This window comes from Hoplias malabaricus, chromosome 17 (genome assembly GCF_029633855.1).
Source record: "Hoplias malabaricus isolate fHopMal1 chromosome 17, fHopMal1.hap1, whole genome shotgun sequence".
Classification (NCBI taxonomy): domain Eukaryota; kingdom Metazoa; phylum Chordata; class Actinopteri; order Characiformes; family Erythrinidae; genus Hoplias; species Hoplias malabaricus.
In genome coordinates this window covers 14427746-14449182 of record NC_089816.1, presented here as the reverse complement: position 1 = coordinate 14449182, position 21437 = coordinate 14427746, and the positions used below count along the sequence as shown (strand labels likewise).

At 43.8% G+C, this 21437-nt stretch overlaps 2 protein-coding genes across 6 annotated transcripts; one reads left to right on the top strand and one right to left on the bottom strand.

Moving 5' to 3' along the window:
• Positions 1-401: 401 nt before the first annotated feature.
• On the bottom strand, positions 402-10987 carry LOC136673735 (zinc finger protein 619-like). Of its 2 annotated transcripts, none has more exons than XM_066649403.1 (6): positions 10606-10987; positions 6754-6856; positions 6580-6637; positions 6097-6151; positions 4385-4571; positions 402-3163 (listed from the first exon to the last, which is right to left on the bottom strand). In XM_066649403.1, the coding sequence occupies exons 1-6, from the start codon at positions 10788-10790 to the stop codon at positions 1562-1564; spliced, it is 2190 nt and encodes a 729-aa protein (XP_066505500.1). In that variant the 5' UTR covers positions 10791-10987; the 3' UTR covers positions 402-1561. The 2 variants fall into 2 exon arrangements, with proteins under 2 accessions (XP_066505500.1, XP_066505499.1); XM_066649402.1 differs by lacking the exon at positions 10606-10987 and adding an exon at positions 8151-8668.
• Positions 10862-19654, top strand: cstpp1 (centriolar satellite-associated tubulin polyglutamylase complex regulator 1). Of its 4 annotated transcripts, XM_066649405.1 has the most exons (10): positions 10866-10971; positions 12018-12135; positions 12232-12334; positions 13812-13942; positions 14717-14801; positions 14890-14975; positions 15156-15351; positions 18630-18739; positions 18860-18923; positions 19128-19648. In XM_066649405.1, exons 2-10 carry the CDS (start codon positions 12087-12089, stop codon positions 19291-19293), a joined length of 990 nt encoding a protein of 329 aa, XP_066505502.1. In that variant the 5' UTR covers positions 10866-10971; positions 12018-12086; the 3' UTR covers positions 19294-19648. The 4 variants fall into 4 exon arrangements, with proteins under 4 accessions (XP_066505504.1, XP_066505502.1, XP_066505503.1 ...); XM_066649407.1 differs by lacking the exon at positions 19128-19648 and having other exon boundaries at positions 10862-10971; positions 18860-18927; XM_066649406.1 differs by lacking the exon at positions 10866-10971 and having other exon boundaries at positions 12011-12135.
• Positions 19655-21437: the final 1783 nt, after the last annotated feature.

The following is a 21437-nucleotide window of genomic DNA, read 5'->3' as shown; positions in this document are numbered from 1 at the left end:
TTCACCCAGAGAGCTTACTGCTGATCAGCATCATGGCACTAGAGCCTGAGACTTCCCTGGATGTCACTACCCAAAGGCGTGTGTACCTCCATGACTCAGTTTGGGTTTTCCGCTTCCAATATCAGTCATTTTCACAACTTAAAACTAGTAAACAATAACTATATACAGTAATTATGATAACTGAATGTTGTCGTATATGAAGTGAAACAGTCAAGTTGCTGTGTGATCCCTTAATGAACCAATTCCTGCAAAATGATGGGCTTCCGCATGGGGCAGTATTGTTGTAAAATAGTATTTTGACACCAGGCCTCTAGGTGTCAGCGTAGGTGCTAGTTCATGAAGAATAATCCTAATCATACCAGTGACACGCATGTACATATAAATATGAACAAACTTTAATGTACATAAACACAGCCATTTACTTGCAAACAGTGTTATTAATTCATTTCTTAAAGACTTTTAAAAAACCTCTGATCAAGTGACACGTTCTGCTGATTTTCTAAATAAAACGTACACACTTCTACAACTGTGTTAATTAAAAGCCTGGGTGGATTAATTCATTCATTATCTGTAATCACTTATGCAGTTCAGGGTCGCGGTGGGTCCAGAGCCTACCCAGAATCATTGGGTGCAAAACAGGAATACACCCTGGAGGGGTCGCCAGTCCTTCACAGGGCAACACACACTCACACATTCAGTTTTTTTTTTTTTTTTTTTTTTTGAATTAACAATCCACCTACCAACGTGTGTTTTTGGACTATGGGAGGAAACCGGATCACCCGGAGGAAACCCATGCAGACACAGGGAGAACACACCACACTCCTCACAGACAGTCACCCAGAGGAAACCCACGTAGACACAGGGAGAACACACCACACGCCTCACAGACAGTCACCCGGAAGAAACCCACGCAGACACAGGGAGAACACACCACACTCCTCACAGACAGTCACCCGGAGGAAACCCACGCAGACAGAGAGAACACATCACACTCCTCACAGACAGTCACCCGGAGGAAACCCACGCAGACACAGGGAGAACACACCACACTCCTCACAGACAGTCACCCGGAGCGGGACTCGAACCCACAACCTCCAGGTTTTTGATTTACTTTAACTCAGAAATAAATTGCAGAAAAATACCATATTTTTTCATTTGTTCTCTGTATTGTATTGGTTCTCTTTTTATTTTTTCCCTTAGAAAATCAAACAAAACATGTCTTCACCAGAGATGCCTAAAATGCTTTGGCATTCACATAATTTATGTTGTCTTTTGAAAACACAAAAAAATGAGGAACAAAAGTCAAGTCTGACATCACTTCTACACAAAACGTTAGAAATGGACTTGATGGAGTTGTGTAATCTTTACAAAACTGTAAGAAACAACTGGATTTAAATTGAGAGATGCCCTTCAGAAGGGGACATTAGGGGGGAAAAAAACCTTCAGTGCATTTGCACATAAGACAGTCAGTTTTTTGTGGTCTGCGTTAAATCAGAAAACATGGGATAACCAATTATTCTGTGCTGACACAGGGAGAACACACCAAGCTCCTCACAGACGGTTAGCCGAGGCTGGGATTGAACCCACAACCCCAGGACTCTGAAGCTGTGTGGAGCTGTGTTTTCTTCCATTTCCTCCTTCTAGCTCTGTCCTTGCTGCCCCTTTTCTTCCTCGCTTCTGTCTCTTCTGAAGAAGAGTCTTGGCTCTCCGTCGAAGAGTCTAGATCAGCACTTGTGTCTGTACCTTCCATCTTCATGTCCAGTTTAGAGTTCGTCCTTCTCCGCTTTTTATGCTTGGTTTTATTTCCCGTACCTTTCTGTTTGTTCTCCTTCACCGACAGAGGAGTGGAATCACCGTGATAGCGCTGCACATGGTTCTTCAAGCTGACGTTGTGGTTAAAACACTCTCCGCACTGCTCGCACATGAAGGGCCTCTCTCCCGTGTGGAGACGCATGTGAGACTTCAGGTGCCCGGCTTGGTTGAAGGAACGCTCGCACACCTCACACTTGAAGGGCTTTTCTCCCGAGTGGGTGAGCATGTGCCTCTCGTATACACTCAGGGAATAGAATGGCCGGCCACACGTGCTGCAGATGTATTGCTTTTGGCCTCCGTGGCTCTTCAGGTGCTGATTACGTGCTATGAAATCTTTAAACTTCTCGGGGCACTCTGGGCAGATGTAGGCCAGTTTCTCTTTGCTGTGTGTATGCTCATGCTTGAGTTTGGACACCTTACTGTCAAATTCAATCATGCAATACTTGCAGGTGTGCGTGTATTCTCCGTGCAGTCTGCGGTAGTGCACTTTCTGGCCGATTTCTGTAGCAAAGCGTTTGCGGCACACGGGGCAGCAAAACGGTTTGCTCTTGTACTCGCACACATGGCCCTTTTTGTTGGGGTCAGTTTGCACCCTGATAGTCTTGTTGCAGTCCGGGCAGATCATACGTTCGGGAAGGTTTTCTGTGGCTCCGTGCATAACGATAGCATGCTTATGGAAACTCTGTATGTCCGTAAAATAAACAGAGAAGTCTTTAAAACTGGAGCTCTCCGCGTTCTCGACACTCTCTCCCATACCACACTCTGCACAGCCGTAGATCCTCTGGTGCCTCCGAAGTATGCAGAACATATGTGCAACAGCCCCACAGTCTATGCACCAAATAATTGGTTTAATAGTGTTCTGAATTATTTTCTTGTTGGTCCAATCAGCATCAGGACGTTCTTCGCCCATGGACTTATGCCAGCCCTCTTCCGAATCATCTTCGGAGCTGTCTTCCTCACTCTCTTCCTCGCTCTCTTCGGTGGACAAATCACTTGTGCCGTGTTCATCAGGAACCCCCTCAACCTGTCCGGCCAATGAGGTTTGAGATGGCGTCCCGTCCCGTGCCGATACATTTTCAACATTAAAGTCATCCTCCTCAACGCTGTCCTCGTATTTGACCAAGGTATCTGGATCGTTATCCTCATACATCTCCATCACGAGACTCTCGGTCACTTTCTCAACATCTTCAGCTTCTCGTTTCACTATTAAATCGTTGTCGTTAGCATCTACTTCCTCCTGCACAGGATTTTTGTTCTGATGAGTCGGCATTAAAAGACTTCTCTTGTGGTAATCCTGATCTGAGTTCAAGCTGTTGGAACCACATACTCTTGCCAAATGCATATCTGCCACCTGAGGAGAGGCAAAGAAAACAGACAGTAAATAAGAGCAAGCAGTCAGAAAGTCATTCTGCAGCCATTCTGCAGACAATTTAGAACTGCCAGAGTTTCTCCAATCACAGCACTCTACTCATGTTTTTGTGAGAGGTAAAAGACGTATTTAAATGGAGCAAAACATACACAATGTGTGTGGAGGAATAAGAGCAATGAATAAAAATGGAGAAAGGAAGAGAACTGAGCGAAAAAGGCTAAAAACCAAAGCTTCTCACTCCTCACTGCTGTGCGCTCGGGGTCGGGGTGAACAGCGAACGGCTCATTATCATTTAAAGGAACAGGTGCTGAAAGCAGGCGTTCTGAACAGGGCTGTTTACACAGGGGGAGAACACTGCTGTGGGGTCTGATCCTTGTGGTATTTTGACCAAAGCAAATCACAGACGTTTAATTAAGAACCAGAACCAAACAGAACCATGTTCACTTGGGGACAATGGGGAAGAAAATGTCCCATTTAAAGTTTTAATTTTGGGACAGCTCCAAGATACTTTGTTCTTGTTTACCACAGCCTTCTGTGATACTGTTTGTTGTGGTAATTCCGGCTTAATGCATTCATTATAGTGAATATCTGTTTGGGTTGGGCACTGGTATAAGTACAGCGAGGATTAATAGTAGAAGATCAGCTAAGCCTGGAATTAAGGGTCCATTTACATTTGTAGTTTGGCTCCCTCATCTGGACCAAAGAAGAAATGGTGTCTTCATGCATTCAGTTCAGGTTCACTGGATGTTCACAGGGCGGCACGGTAGTGTCGCAGTCCACATGGGCTTCCTCCAGGTGACTGTCTGTGAGGAGTGTGGTGTGTTCTCCCTGTGTCCACGTGGGTTTCCTCCGGGTCACGGTCTGTGAGGAGTGTGGTGTGTTCTCCCTGTGTCTGTGTGGGTTTCCTCCGGGTGACTATCTGTGTGGAGTGTGGTGTGTTCTCCCTGTGTCCGCGTGGGTTTCCTCCGGGTCACTGTCTGTGAGGAGTGTGGTGTGTTCTCCCTGTGTCCGCGTGGGTTTGTAACAGATGTTATTGGTCTGTTTTAATGTATTCATTAATTAATTCACTTCTGTAACTGCTTCACTTTCCTCAATCAGTAACAATGTGCTATTTTTTAAATAATCCCAAGAAGTATGATAAATTAACACACCTTAAAGAGAACAAAAATAATCTTATATTTGTCATCGAAAAAAATGGTTTACCTTGTCTTTTGTCACAAAAGCTGGCTGCGAAGTCCACAGTCTGCAGTGACGACAGTTCACACACTCCTGTTTGAGAGAAAGATTCCCTCCTTTGCCCTTCCCCTGAATGTGACACTCTCCGGAGCAGTCCAAACAGCGGAACATCAGCAGCACCAAAACCTCTCTGTTCACATCCACATAACTGCTTCTGAAACACAAAACAAGTGACCAACGTTAGCACCAATCGTGTTAAAGAGCTCTACCTACAGTTCATCAACCTGATCTTGTATCTAAGCTCGGCACCTCCAAGTCGAAGTCCATGGTACTCAGTCGGAAAAGGGTGGAGTGCTCTCTCCAGGTTGGAAGTGAGATCCTGCCTCAAGTGGAGGAGTTTAAATACCTCGGGGTCTTGTTCACGAGTGAGGGAAAGATGGAGCGTGAGATTGACAGGCGGATCGGTGCAGCGTCAGCAGTAATGCGGGCTCTGTACAGGTCTGTTGTGGTGAAGAGAGAGCTGAGCAGAAAAGCAAAGCTCTCGATTTGCCGTTCAATCTACGTCCTAACCCTCACCTATGGTCACGAGCTTTGGGTAATGACTGAAAGAATGAGATCGCGGGTACAAGCAGCTGAAATGAGTTTTCTCCGCAGGGCGTCTGGACTCTCCCTTAGAGACAGGGTTAGGAGCTCGGACATCTGGGAGAGACTCGGAGTGGAGCCAGTTGAGGTGGTTCGGGCGTCTGGTTTAGTTGCCTCCTGGACGCCTTCCTGGTGAGGTGTTCGGGGCGTGTCCAACAGGGAGGAGGCCCTGGGGCAGACCAAAAAAACGCTGGAGAGACTACATGTCTCGACTGGCCTGGGAACGCCTCGGTATACCCCCGGAAGAGCTGGAAGCAGTAGCCGGGGAGAGGGAGGTCTGGGTTTCTTTACTTGGCCCTATGCTCAGTGACAGTGATGCGTCAATGTTGATAAAACCTTTCACATTTTCCTGTATTGATTACTGTACCTCACTTTACTACAGTCTTCCAGTTAAACCGATTAATCGTCTTCAGTACGTCCAAAACTCAGCAGCCAGAGTTCTGACTTACACCAAAGGCACAGCTCATATCACGCCTTGTCTTCTGCAACTTCACTGCCTTCTCACTGAGGCTAGGATCAAGTTCAAAATTCTTCTTCTAACTTTCAAGGATCTTCATGGTCTGGCTCCCGTTTCTCTCTCAGACCTCATCAACCTTCACGCATCCTCAGATCCTCTAACTCCGGTCTTCTGTTCCTTCAACTAGACTTTCGACTTTGGGTGACAGATCTTTCAGTGCTGCAGCCCCCAGTCTTTGGAGCTCTCTACCATCCTCTCTTCGTAACTCTACGTCCCTGTTATCCTTCAGATCTTTGCTTCTTTGGATTCACCACACCTCATTATTATATTTACTTATGGCTATGTAAAGCGTCCTGGGGTTTGTGAAAGGCGCTATATGAATGTAACTAATTATTATTACATATTTTTGAGGATTAAACATTGTTTTTCCAAAGCTATCATGTGCTTTAGCATTCACCTCTGCAACATTTGATTGTAGACAGACTAAAAAAGATGAGTGGTGTGAATACAGCAGTTCTAATCTATAAAGCATGGAATCACAGGGATTTGTTTTACTTAATTAAAACCTTGACCTGACACCTGAAGGGAAACATTAGCCTCGAGTATGTGATTGCAAACATATTACATGTTGTGGACGTACTCAGTTAAGTCAGAGTTTTCTTCTTCGTCTGGAGTGAAAGAACTCCTTGAGAAATCTGTGGGAGTGAAAAAATACAAGCAAACTGTAAACACTGTGAAACACTCACTGAACAAAACTTTCAACCCAGAGCCAGGTGAGAACAGATAAGTAATTTGGAAGCACAATAAGTAAGATGAGTAACGTCTAATATAGTAGTTACACACTCTCACATATACATGTACTATTATACAATGAACGTTACATAATAACATAAATAAGCCTTTGCCACATTTTGCTTTTGCTACTTCAAAAAACTCAAAATAATTATAATGAAAACAAACAGAAGACACAAAAATACAATAACTCTACTCATCAATCATTAATTTATTTGAACCTCCCCGTTTTAGATAATGTTCCCGTAACTACATGAACATTAATATTAATTTACAACTCCAGTACCACTGACTCCCATTATAAAGGTAAAGATGCAGTGCTGAGACCCACCGTTTCTGCTGCTCTGTGGAGCTCCTGAGGGTTGATCTCTCATGCTTTCTTTCAACACCTACAATATTGAAATCACAGAGAGTGGAAAATACATATATTGTGTTGCCAAAAGCATAAAAAACATCTATGAGAAACAAAATGTTCTGGTGCCTAAGAATACACAACAGTGCTTACTATCTGTATCTCTGCTGATGTCTCTCCATTACACTGTTGGACACTCGAGCCAGACACGACCTGTGGTACCTGGTGGTCGTCCCAAACATCCGAATCACAGCTCCTGTTTCAGAAGTACAAACGGGTGAACGAAGCACTAAGACGTGTGGTGTGTGCTATACTATATACACAGTTGTGGAGAAAGAGGTAGTGTTGATTTAAATGTCTGAGGCTTAGCTTAAATATTTGATGTATGTCGTAGTATGTATTTTCCTATATTATATATATATATATATATATATATATATATATATATATATATATATATATATATATATATATTTTTTTTTTTTTTTTTTTTTTTTTTAAAGAAACCTCAAATACAAAACTTTTATTTTGACAATTTTGTATTTGTCTTTTGTGGTAAAGTACAGCTCTGTAATTTGGTTGGCCCCTCAGTACAGTTCTTCAATTTCATTGGCCCCTCACTACTGCTCTTCAATTTGATTGGCCCTCAGCTCAGCCAAAAATCGCAGAGACGTCCATGTTCCAATTTCTCGCACTAACACCTATGCCCTTCCTTATAATGTGCACTTGAATTACGTTACCGAAAGTTGAGCAGAAGGGGCGCGATGTTCATATATGTATATAGTACGCTTGGCAAAATACTTTTTGTAGCTTGTAATATAGTATAACATTATTGTTTTTTTTCTTCCTTAAGCAAAAATAAATTAGCATCATCTACAAAGAACACACTTTTCAAATTTAATAAAAGTGACAGTCCTTATGTTTTGGGATTAGGGGACCTCTCTGTTAAGAACGTGTAATTGCACCAAGCATGTGGAAGAGTCATTATAATCCCTGCTGTTGTCATTCTTACCATTACATATTACAACAGCAACTCTAATCCATATATTTAAGGTCGTAGTTGGGTTCATTTATGATGACGTTCACAGTAACTGAACTGAAGTGAAACTACTGATGTGCAGACTGACAAATTAAATGTTTACAGAAAAGGTTATCGACCAAAACTTGAGGCTACTTCACCACGCCCCATTCTCACTAAAGCGAACCAATCGGAGTAGGGGAGGGCGGGACTAGTTTGTGAACGAAACGCTTCTCCAAATTCTATGTAAGCTCTAGAAAAACAAAATCCCGGACGTTTGTGAAATTCCGCCCGGACATTTTTTAAAGTCTAAAAAAGAGGACATGTCCATGTAAATGAGGACGTCTGGTCACCCTAGTTAAGACAGCTCAATGTCTTAGTCCAAACGAAACTCTGACAACTGTCTCTCGCTGTGGGGGGGGCGTTTAAACACTATAACGTTACACCTGATACAGCTCGTACACTGCGTTGGGCTACAGGCAACAAAATGGCTGGTTTTAATAGGTAGTCATTCAAAATGATAATATTCTACCTGTTCAGCAGGAAATACGCCAATTCAGCGTCACTTCTGAACGCTTTTTGGACCCGGAGCTCTCGCCACCTCTCAAAAGCAGAGCCAATGTTTATCCTGGTTTTAGCGAATATTCTGTCGCGCTCTCTTTTAGCTTTTAGACTCTCCTCAGTTCTGACTCGGTGTTTCTTTGGATTTACGGCGTGTGAACTATCAGGTGAAGTCTCGGTTTGCTGTTTTAAAACCTCCATGTTTACAGTATCAATAGCTCCTTCGCTCAGCGCCATTAGCCACGTCACGGTCGCTCAGGAAACGAGCAAAAGGTGTCGGGTCCCCTTTCACACTCGGGAATAATGATGCTTTTTAATGAATTAACAAGCATACACTCCTGCTTTAAGAGCAATTTGGCTGCACACCGCGGTGAATGGTGTTTAAAGTATCAGTACGTTATTGTACACGGCCGAATGAGCGCGAAGTGAAGTGTTTCCCAAATCCGCTCTCAGCTCACTGACCCCTTGAACATTGCGCCCCTTCTGCTCAACTTTCGGTAACGTAATTCAAGTGCACACTATAAGGAAGGGCGTAGGTCTTAGTGCGAGAATTGGGACATGGACGTCTCTGTGGTTTTTTGCTGAGCTGAGGGCCAATCGAATTGAAGAGCAGTAGTGAGGGGCCAATGAAATCGAAGAACTGTACTGAGAGGCCAATCAAATTACAGAGCTGTACTTTACCGCAAAAGGCAAATACAAAAAACGATTGTCAAAATAAAAGTTTTGCATAAATAAGAGGCTTAATAAAAACACTTTTGAGGTTTCTTTAAAAAAGAAATAAATATAAAAATAAGCTAAGCCTCAGACATTTAAATCAACACTACCTCTTTCTCCACAACTGCTAAAATAATACTTAGTTCTAACCAGTTGGTAACTTTGGTAACTCTCATGTGTGTATTTTATTACAGAAGTTCTGTGGAGGACAACATATTAGAAAAATAAAGAAACAGGACAGACAAGAAGAAGCAGAGAGAGCAGGGATGTTTCTTTAATGAATTATAAACATTTCATCAAAGAAACTGCTGTGAAGTTGTTGCTGTGAAGTATTATTATTATTATTATTATCATCAGATATAATGTCACAAAAGTATAATTGTAAACACAATGAGATACACATACCCTTCAAATAAAAAGGAATATGTATATTTAAAATGAGAAGAATCAATTAATTCACTATCTAATCTAATCACGTGACCAATGTGTAAAAATACCAGATTCTGCGCATGCGTAGTCCAAACTGGGAAGCAAGCAGCGATAAAAATAGTAGTAGACATTATGTAGAATTTCCTGCATGCACAGTCCAAATAATGTTTTCAGTGCAAAACAGGGAGTGATAGATGTCCCACAGTTTAATGGGAAACCTAAAGGAGCTTCTCCCATCACAAGCACATATTAATGTTTGAGTACATCTGGGTAAATGACATCTCAGTGACATTTTGTTTCAAATAATAAGATAAAACGTAATAGTAATAGATTCCTTTTGTTAAACTAATAAAGATTACACATTACAATTCACAAGAAATATGCCATGTTATCCTGTGATTCGAAACCTTATAAAAAACATCTGAATGTGGTGTGCATGATCTTTCATATAACTGTAAATATGTGGCTAAAATTATCTGCATTTTAATGTGTAATAATACATGTGTGAATGAAATATTATGAAAGCATATATGAAATTTAATTCTTTATTGTTTTTTGTAGATAGCATTATCCAGCTGGCTCACGCCGGAGCTTACATTCAAGGTTTGATTAAGCATTGCTAGTCTATGGATGTATATTTGCTGTACAGATAATGTCTTCTTCAGAGAAAGCCTTGTTATTTCGGTAAGACAGGGCTAATCCAAGCTCTGCATTTATTACAATAGCATTACAATAGAATGGCTGTCATCCACTGAAAACAACTGATGAATTAGGAAACCAAAACTCTATAATGACATTTCACTTTCAAACCTGCAGCAACTGGTTTCCTCAGTTCCCAAACGTCCCAAAGGTGATGCAGCAAAATGGTAAACACTGCCCACGTCCCAACTATTTTGGCATCAGTTTCAAAAATGGGCAGATACTTTTCCAAAAACTAAACGTCCTCAGTTTGAACATTTAAAATACTGTCTCCATCAATTCAGTATAGAGTTTAAGTGATCTGAGTGAGTTGCAAACCTTTGTAATTAGTTTTGTTTACATGTCGCACAGCGTCTCAACATTTCTGTTTGTTTCTTCTGACAGTGTAGTCACATGAAAACTGACGGTTATGCAAGTTGCAAACTCACCAGGCTTTTTATAACTCATAAATGATGGTATTTTTACACCAGCTGGAAAAGTCAGGCTAGAGTCTAAAGCCCTGTGCAAATGGTGTGAGTTTATCATCACTAAAAAAGCCAAATTTTAAGGAAGTGCAAAAAACAAACAAATTATAAGCCACTTACTTGTCCAACAGGAAGAAGGCCAGCTCAGCATCGGTCTTGTATCCTTTTTTCTCTTTTAAATCACGCCAACGATTAAAAGCCAGTCCAACGTTTACTCTTGTTTTGCCTCTCTCTCGGTCACTCTCTCTTTTTCTTGTCCTCGCTTCCACAGACAGGGTTTTCCGCCTCTTCTCAGCCTCTGCCATGGTGTCCGGGCTGGGGGGACAGACAGAGCCCACTTCTCCTCTCAGCTGGAGTTGGCTGAAGAACCGCAGCAAGTCCCTGGTTGTTGCGTGTGTGAGGTGTGTCCTAAAGCGGGCTGTGTCCTGCCGAGCTCTGTTGCAGCTCAGTGGAGCCTCACAGTGATTCTGAAGCTGTAATTTTAAGGTAAAATAATGCAGTAGTGCCTATGTACACAGCCGTGTCTCAAATCGGCTTTCAACCCTTGAAAACTTGCGCCCTTTCTGCTCAACATTCGACATTATCATCCAAGTGCGCACTACAAGGAAGGGCTTAGGGCAAGAATTGGAACAGAGGGAGACATCCCCGAGGAGCCAATCAGGTTACACCGTTGTAGTGCGGAGCCATTCATATTGCAGAGCCGTACTGAAGGACCAATCAGTTTGCAGAGCTGTAGTGAGGGAGTTAAATGACCAATGAAGAGCCAGTGAAATCACACTGAATAAAGCCAAATCCGACAACTTCAAAATCCGAGACTTGCACAGCTTTGAGGCTAAAAAACAAATATCACTTTTACTGTGTTTGTTATCATATTATAAAAAAATATTAAATAAACATTTGACTATAATTTGAGACTGTAGACATTATAGGTTAAAAAGCTAAAATGACAAATAATAAAAGTGTCGGAAAAATAAAATGAGCAATTACTTAAACAAGTAATTCTCTCTCTCTCTCTCTGCATATGTATGTGTGTGTGTGTGTGTGTGTGTGGAGAGAGAGAGAGTGAGAGAGAGAGAGAGAGAGAGAGAGAGAGAGAGAGATTGATTGATTGATTGTACTGTAAAGAGCAACTCAGCTGTGTGGGTTTTGGAGTTAATTATTTGAAATAAACCAAACAATAAACTTCCCAGTGGTGTGGTCTTTGTTTCGTGAAAAATTCAAATGCAGTGTTTGAACATGATTAACTCACATTTCTCTTTCATATGTAATAATTGGTAATAACATGGTCACATGGCTGTATGATTGTCCTATGGGAGTCCTGAGCATTGAAGAACAAGGTGAAAGTATGCAGAGCAACACAAGGACTCTAGTCTGTAACTGTAGAACTACGTAGTGCTCCCTTTATTGAGCTGATAAGTGTAGAAACAAAGAGCTAATTTTAATTTTGATTTAATTACAGTAAATGCATACAATAAAATGGTAATTTGAATTTAATATGGCGGATCTCTGGATGAATCCATCTGCTAACTCAGCCAATCCGAGCGCAAGGAGGCGGAGCTTGTCGAAAAACGGTTGGGAAAATGTACAGTATCTAGGAGACGATGAAAATGAACACAGAGCGGTTCACCCTCACCACAGAGGATTATTTAGGTGCAGTATAATGTCTGTTTTGATTCTGTTCTGCCATTTACCTGTAAATATGGTGTCTCTGAGAACGAATCCGTGTGTGAATGTGTTGTTTTGTAGCCGAGAGCAGCGCTCTGTTCTACCTGAACGATGCAGTTACCCAGCTGCTGGAGCACAGAGAGGAATACACGCAGTTCGGCATCGTCCGCTATTTCGCAGAATAGTGAGTAACATAGCATTTCTCACTTTAAAAACCAGCCTATATATGTGTGTTACATTGGTAAACATAATAATATTACATATACATATTGTCTTTACCATCCGGCATAAAGCTGGACATCCAGTTCTTCTGAAATGAAGGGCACTAGTTTGAAGTTTGGACCCCTCCTGCTGCATCAGTGTTGTAAAGATTTGATTGCATTCTGCCGCTTAATTACAGGCACCTTTAATGGAACAGTGCACATAATTGAATAATATTAAATAATAATCATCAACAAATAATTGTGTGGGAACAACTTACTACGGCATGATGTTTGATGCATGAGAACAAGTTTAAAGTACTGTATATGATCTTTGGGTCACTAGGTGTCACATAGAGCACCAGCATCTCTGACCAAAACAAATGCTTTGTATTCAACCAGGCACATACCTTCGAATCCCGCTCCAGTTGACTGTCTGTGAGGAGTGTGGTGTGTTCTCCCTGTGTCTGCATGGGTTTCCTCGGGGTGACTGCCTGTGAGGAGTGTGGTGTGTTCTCCCTGTGTCTGCGTGGGTTTCTTCCGGGTGACTGTCTGTGAGGAGTGTGGTGTGTTCTCCCTGTGTCTGCGTTCCCACAGTCCAAAAACACACGTTGGTAGGTGGATTGGCGACTCAAAAGTGTCCGTAGGTGTGTGTGTGTGAGTGAATGTGTGTGTGTTGCTCTGTGAAGGACTGGCGCCCCCTCCGGGGTGTATTCCTGTCTTGCGTCCAATGATTCCATGTAGGCTCTGGACCCACTGCGACCCTGAACTGGATAAGTGCTTACAGATAATGAATGAATGAATGTATTTGACATGTCTACACTGTCCTGAATAAATCAGATATATGACAAAAAATCAGATTTGAGTCACTACTTCTCAGGAATGTGAATGTAGCCATTGTCAAATGCCTTTTTAGCTGGAGAACATGGGTTTCTTTTCAGTGGAGGAATATCTGGACGGCTGCTTTTGCGTCAGGGCAGGCTAAAACTAAGAGCAGAGTTCAACAGACACAGAGGATGTATACCTTCATTCTCTGCTCAGGTTACCTTTACTCCACTATATATTTACACAGATATTAGTTATTTTCTGCTTTATCAATGTTTAAAATGTTAGATATATCAGCTTTAATGAGGCACACCCTAATTTTATTCTGAACTTTATTCTGTTAATTAACACTGACCCTCTGTTCTTCTCCTTCTTTTTGCATCCTATTAAAAATCTAAATCCCCAGAGTGGGGAGAAAGCAGTGAAGCAGAAGCTGAACCAACAGAAAAGAATGAAATTAAAATGTTTAAAAAGACACAAGGTTCCTCACCAGACCAGAAACGTAGATTCCGCACAAACCACTTTAGCCAGAAGTAAACGTTCCTGTCTTTCTTAAATGATGAAAGTGGATATGGCTGTTCCTCAGCTCTGGCTCTGAATGCTGTCATCATTTGTGCCCCTTGTTGTTTGGTGTAGTTTTACCAGTGTGAAGAATGGAAATCACGTTCTGTTCAGAGAGTTCAGCTACATCAAAGCTACAGCACACAACAGAGCTTCCTTCATCCACATCTTCTGGAAATGCTTCAGACAGATTGGAAAAAATGGAGGTAAAATCTTGTAGTTGGGTTCAAGTCTTGAAAAAGCAGCTTCACAAAAGGGGGGTGTTTATATTTACATTTAATTTACTGTAGGAAAAATCACCTGTTCAGCACATTCATGCAGAGTCCTGGAGCCCACCATCACACACACTGTGAAAAAAGGCCAACCAGTCAGATTTTTGTGGGTTGCCTATATCAGAATTATGTTATAATTACCCAAGACTCAAAAGTGTCCGTAGGTGTGAGTGAATGTGAGTGTGTGTGTTGCCCTGTGAAGGACTGGCGCCTCCTCCAGGGTGTGTTCCTGCCTTGCGCCCAGTTATTCCAGGTAGGCTCTGGACCCACCGCGACCCTGAACTGGATAAGGGTTACAGACAATGAATGAATGAATAATTTATTACCCCACCCGCTCAAATACAACTCTCCAATCACAAGGCTGGACCTGTTTTTGTGAGTGCACAAAGACAAGGTTAAATGCAGCAAAACAGACACAAGGAGCAATGAGAAATAATTAAAAAAAAGAAGTAAAAAAAAGGGAATGGAGAAGAAAGAGAACTGAGCGAAAACAGCTAAAAACCAGAGGCTCCTCGCTGCTAACCGCTGTGCACTCAGGGTCGGGGTGAACAGTGAGGGGCTCATTGTCATTTAAAGGAACAGGTGCTGAAATCAGCCGTTCTGAACAGGGCTGTTTACACAGTGGGTGTACGCGGCTGTGGGGTTTGATCAGCTTTGTGTTGATATATCTATTGTCATATGTGGAATAACGTGCCCTCCTATTCTCAGACTTGTTGACAGTGTTGGAATACAGTTCCCTGCTTCAGCTCCTGTGTCCAGACTTTCCTGCAGATGTGGTGCAGAGTGCAACCAGGTGAAAAAAAAACAACCACATTTTCTCCCTTATATTTTTATTTTCAGACAAGACACACACATTATTGTTCTTGTTCTCTTGTTCCCAGGATCGTTCTGGCAGACGATGCTTTGGACAGCTTAATGTCTCTATCAGATTTCATCTACTCTTTCCAAATCCAGTTCTACTATGAAGGTAACATTTTTACAATGTGCTAAAGCATTACCACACATGCAGACACAATGGGGTGTCCACCCTGGTCCTGGTGTCTGTTGAGATTTAAGGGGACAAGTCTGTTAGGAGCAGCTCACCTGATACCATCCCATTTGGTTAAGAAGCAAGCCTGCCCTAGTTTAACCCTTGTGTCTCTGACAGAGTTCTTGGAGAGTGTGTTGGTGATTTACGAGGATCTGCTGGAGGGGAAGAACCCAAACACAGTCATTGTCCCAACATCCACATCCACAGAGCTACTGTCCAGCACTGCCAGTGAAGAGATGGACACTCAGGAGGGAGTGGACTCCTCTGTCTTCCTCGAGTGCATCAAGGGCCTCTGTGAGCGCTTTAAACACAAGTAAGACATTAAAATGTATTTACTACTTGGAGTAATCTGTCAATTAAATGTGGGGTTTATATGCACTGCATTGGTGGTTTTAAGCAAAGTGGACCATTTGGCTCTCCCCCACATGGATCACCAATGTTCAGTTCCCAGCTCATGTAGGAACACCACACCATGCCCATAAGAGTGCTTGGGTAAGACACTGCCAAATCCTGTAAATGTAAACGGTCCCATCGACCTGATTACAACACATTGAACAGTTTCCCAAATTTATCAGTGATGTTCAAAGGAATCAACAGTAGCTTCACACTCAGTGGCCTATTCATTAAAGCTGCTTGAAAACAACACAGATTTGATCACACTGAATGACGTACGTACCAGCCATCGTCTGATTCAGGAAACTTTTGTTTCCTACTTGGAAATAAGTAGAGACTCAGGCTCATTTGTTGAATCACATTCATTGCATGAAACTAAGTGGCACCTACAAGGAGTCATTTACATATTCAGTCATTCACTGTCTGTAAGCGCTTATCCAGTTCAGAGTCACGGTGGATCTGGACCCTACCCAGATTCACTGGGCGCAAGTCAGGATCACATTCTTCACAGGGCGACATACACTCACACATTCACTCACACACTTACACCTACAAACACTTTTGAGTCGCCAATCCACCCACCAACGTGTCTTTTTGGAGCGTGGGAGGAAACCGGAGCACCCAGAGGAAACCCACACAGACACAGGGAGAACACACCACACTCCTCACAGACAGTCACCCGGAGGAAACCCATGCAGACACAGGGAAAAACACAATACACTTCTCACAGACAGTCACCCGGAGGAAACCCACGTAGACACGGGGAGAACACACCACACTCCTCACAGACAGTGACCTGGAGGAAACCCACACAGACATAGGGAGAACACACCACACTCCTCACAGACAGTCACCCGGAGGAAACCCACGTAGACACGGGGAGAACACACCACACTCCTCACAGACAGTCACCCGGAGGAAACCCACACAGTCATAGGGACAACACACCACACTCCTCACAGACAGTCACCCGGAGGAAACCCACACAGTCATAGGGAGAACACACCACACTCCTCTCAGACAGTCACCCGGAGGAAACCCACACAGTCATAGGGATAACACACCACACTCCTCACAGACAGTCACCCGGAGGAAACCCACGTAGACACGGGGAGAACACACCACACTCCTCACAGACAGTCACCCGGAGGAAACCCACACAGACACAGGGAGAACACACCACACTCCTCACAGACAGTCACCCGGAGGAAACCCACACACACACAGGGAGAACACACCACACTCCTCACAAACAGTCACCCGGAGAAAACCCACACAGACACAGGGAGAACACACCACACTCCTCACAGACATTCACCCGGAGGAAACCCACAGAGACACAGGGAGAACACACCACACTGCTCACAGACAGTCACCTAGAGGAAACCTAAAACAGACACAGGGAGAACACACCACACTCCTCACAGACAGTGACCTGGAGGAAACCCACACAGACATAGGGAGAACACACCACACTCCTCACAGACAGTCACCCGGAGGAAACCCACGTAGACACGGGGAGAACACACCACACTCCTCACAGACAGTCACCCGGAGGAAACCCACACAGTCATAGGGACAACACACCACACTCCTCACAGACCGTCACCCGGAGGAAACCCACACAGAGAACACACCACACTCCTCACAGACAGTCACTCGGAGGAAACCCATGCAGACACAGGGAAAAACACAATACACTTCTCACAGACAGTCACCCGGAGGAAACCCACGCAGACACAGGGAAAACACACCACACTCCTCACAGACAGTCACCCGGAGGAAACCCACATAGACACGGGGAGAACACACCACACTCCTCACAGACAGTCACCCGGAGGAAACCCACACAGTCATAGGGACAACACACCACACTCCTCACAGACAGTCACCCGGAGGAAACCCACACAGTCATAGGGAGAACACACCACACTCCTCTCAGACAGTCACCCGGAGGAAACCCACACAGTCATAGGGATAACACACCACACTCCTCACAGACAGTCACCCGGAGGAAACCCACGTAGACACGGGGAGAACACACCACACTCCTCACAGACAGTCACCCGGAGGAAACCCACACAGACACAGGGAGAACACACCACACTCCTCACAGACAGTCACCCGGAGGAAACCCACACACACACAGGGAGAACACACCACACTCCTCACAAACAGTCACCCGGAGAAAACCCACACAGACACAGGGAGAACACACCACACTCCTCACAGACATTCACCCGGAGGAAACCCACAGAGACACAGGGAGAACACACCACACTGCTCACAGACAGTCACCTAGAGGAAACCTAAAACAGACACAGGGAGAACACACCACACTCCTCACAGACAGTCACCCGGAGGAAACCCACGCAGACACAAGGAGAACACACCACACTCCTCACAGACCGTCACCCGGAGGAAACCCACACAGAGAACACACCACACTCCTCACAGACAGTCACCCGGAGGAAACCCACACAGACACAGAGAGAACACACCACACTCCTCACAGACAGTCACCCGGAGGAAACCCACACAGACACAGAGAGAACACACCACACTCCTCACAGACAGTCACTCGGAGGAAACCCACACAGACACAGGGAGAACACACCACACTCCTCACAGACCGTCACCCAGTGGAAACCCACACAGACACAGGGATAATACACCACACTCCTCACAGACCGTCACCCAGAGGAAACCCACACAGACACAGGGAGAACACACCACACTCTTCACAGACAGTGACCCGGAGGAAACACACACAGACACAGGGAGAACACACCACTCTCCTCACAGACAGTCACCCAGATCGGGGCTCGAACCCACAACCTCCAGGTCCTCCATCAGATGTCCAGCCTCTCTTCCTCTCAGTCACACCACTCATTGTTCCTTATTACAGTGGAGGCCCTTGAAGGAATCTTTAGCTTTACACTTCACTGTTTCACTTGTAAGTCTGTTGCTTGCGGATTTATCCATAGCTTTCCTACATTTACACTGACAGCCCCCTAGTAAATAAATGATTAGAACAACATCATGTTGAAATGTTAGCTAACTTAAACATTACAGATACATAAAAGTACGTCAGCAGCAATAACAGCAATAACACAATTCTAAAGCCTGCTGGAGGATATCTAACTGTGGGGAGGTTTACAGCAGCGTGTGACTGACGTTGGTCATCCCTTTGCTCAGACATCCGTCCATCTCAGCCATCAGTGAGGTGCTCGAGATTAACCCACGAGTGTCTTACTACAGCTTCTTATCATCCTTGACCAAGCATGAGGGGATCAGCCAGGACATTGGTGAGGCATAAACTCCTAAACTATTCCTAACGCAGTGCATGTTGCTGTCAAGCTAATACTACAATATTAAACTAAGTGGAATATGTGCTTATGGCTGTTCATCCTTTTCTCTCCTTCCAGGAGCTCTTCCGAACAGATCAGATCTACTCGTTGACCCGGAGATGGATCAGGAGCTGGAGCGGCTGTGAGTGTTTTAGATTATTCGGGGAAGTAAGACCGGAGGAATTCATATATTTTCTTTGGTGATTACACAAACTGTACATAAGACTTGAACATAGGTGTCCACAGTAGGTGCACAAGCTTGAAAAGTTTGGACATAAGATATTGTATGACATTTACAGGCTTGGTATTCAGTGTATTTCACACATTGTGTTGTCGTGTGCTGCAGTGTAGCTCAAGTGGCCATCAGCCCCACTTCCAATAGCAGCAGCAGTGCGGCAGGACTGAAGGAGCCGCCGAAAAAAGCCTCGCCTCGAAAATCGTTGCACCAGCGACGCAGGATCGAGATGGAGAGCGACGGCTCGACAGAGGAGACAGACTCCTCTGAGAACTAGTGCACAGACAAATCTGATGTAAAACACATGCACCTTGCCCTCCTTTCTGTCTCCACCTATTGCTGTGTTTACAGAACAGGACTAGCTTCACCTACACTTTTATCCTAACAGTATTACAGCTAACCAACCCACACAGAACAACACTGAGGACAGCTGCATTGCTCTAGGTTCATCTGCCTTTTCAGAAGGGTTTAAATAAAGGAGCAAGTTGCAGTATATTGGTTTATTACATCGAGTGATGTTTTCTGTTTTCTGCCTTTGCAATGATTAAGGTATAAACAGAGTTATTTATAGTGGGTAAAAATAAAAGACTCCAAGGTGCCAGTTCATCACAGGGGACCCTAACCCTAACCCTATTATTTATAAAACCACCAACGGGACTTTCATTCATTCATTCATTCATTCATTATCTGTAACCCTTATCCAGTTCAGGGCGGCGGTGGATCCAGAGCCTACCTGGAATCATTGGGCGCAAGGCGGGAATACACCCTGGAGGGGGTGCCAGTCCTTCACAGGGCAACACACACTCACACATTCACTCACACAGTCACACCTACGGACACTTTTGAGTTGCCAATCCACCTACCAACGTGTGTTTTTTGGACTGTGGGAGGAAACAGGAGCACCCAGACGAAACCCACGCAGACACAGGGAGAATACACCACACTCCTCACAGACAGTCACCCAGAGGAAACCCATGCAGACACAGGGAGAATACACTATGCTCCTCACAGACAGTCACCCGGAGGAAACCCACGCAGACACAGGGATAACACACCACGCTCCTCACAGACAGTCACCCGGCGGAAACCCACACAGACACAGGGAGAATACACTACGCTCCTCACAGACAGTCATCCGGAGGAAACCCACGCAGACACAGGGATAACTCACCACGCTCCTCACAGACAGTCACCCGGAGCAGGAATCGAACCCACAACCTCCAGGTCCCTGGAGCTGTGTGACTTCGACACTACCTGCTGCGCCCAAACTGTACTGTGCTGAATCAAAATTTTACAAAATCAATAGTTTCACAAACTCAAAAAGAAGAAATTTTTGAAAACAATTGAATTGTTAAATTCAGTGCACCGTTTCAATATATTTTTTTTAAAGTTAGAATCATTCAATCCAGTTAATTACATTGAACATTAAGGTTTACAGTGCAGTGGTGGTGGTAACATGTTATTAGAGACTAAAATATTACATTTAATGGCTATGAATATTCTGCCCATTTGTTTGAAACATTCATTTTTATGTAACCGCTTTATTGAGTTCAGGGTCAAAGTCGGTAAATATATCATATAAATCACTCAATCAGTTCTGTTCATGTCACAACTTGTTTTTCAGGTTGTCATTTTAACAGTTTGAAGTTTGGCCAGTAGGGGGAGCAGTGCACTAAATGCTCAACCCCAAACTCTACAGTAAACATTAGCTCAGGATCCTCTAAACTCCATTTTTCATTGGCACGCTATTGAAATATCTGCATGAATTTGTAACGTAAATAATACGTCGAAGGAGGCACAGGTAGCTGGAGCTTGATTTCGCACAATGCTCAAATATCTACTTGTTTCAAAGTTATAGGAAAGTTGAATGAGTCAGATGATGACCTGTGTACTATTAGCACTATCAAATCTGTTTTTATAGACACTGACAATTATAGACAGTGACAATACATGCCAGTACATTCACATCTACACATCTGCTATTGGGTAGAGAGGGGGTGACAACTTTATGATTGGGATGGTTAAGAAGCCAGAAGTGACCTAAATTACCAATTTAGATGGACATTTAAGTCATATGCCAACTTGTTTCCATGAAATTCCTCAAGATCTTGAGATACAAACTAACACTAAACCTGTCCTTAATCCTAAACCTAACCCCTGACTTGCTGGTCTCTAGCCTGCAGACATATGTAGTTGGGGATACAAACAACAGGGACAGTGACCCCTGTCACGTCAGTTTTCATATCTCAGTTTTGGGATGAGATAGGCTGAAAATAATCACATCCAGGTGTAAATCAGTGCCTCCTTAATCAACAACTTGAATTTGGAGGAAATCTGAGTTGGTCAAAATTCTAGTCTGAAAAAACACAAAGGGGTACCCCTTAGTCATTTTTTGGGTGAAATATGTGACCTCTTCAGATC

Bases quoted from the DNA above. Each gene is read 5' to 3' on its own strand.
- cstpp1 (XM_066649404.1), top strand. From the start codon at position 13,367: ATGTATACCTTCATTCTCTGCTCAG. The intron at 13,392-13,581 runs GTTACCTTTACT...CTAAATCCCCAG, and splicing joins TACCTTCATTCTCTGCTCAG to AGTGGGGAGAAAGCAGTGAA. The intron at 13,943-14,716 runs GTAAAATCTTGT...TCCTATTCTCAG, and splicing joins ACAGATTGGAAAAAATGGAG to ACTTGTTGACAGTGTTGGAA.
- LOC136673735 (XM_066649402.1), bottom strand. From the start codon at position 8,416: ATGGCGCTGAGCGAAGGAGCTATTGATACTGTAAACATGGAGGTTTTA. The intron at 6,152-6,579 runs GTGGGTCTCAGC...TCACTCCCACAG, and splicing joins TCCACAGAGCAGCAGAAACG to ATTTCTCAAGGAGTTCTTTC. The intron at 3,164-4,384 runs GTAAACCATTTT...GCCTCTCCTCAG, and splicing joins CTTTTGTGACAAAAGACAAG to GTGGCAGATATGCATTTGGC.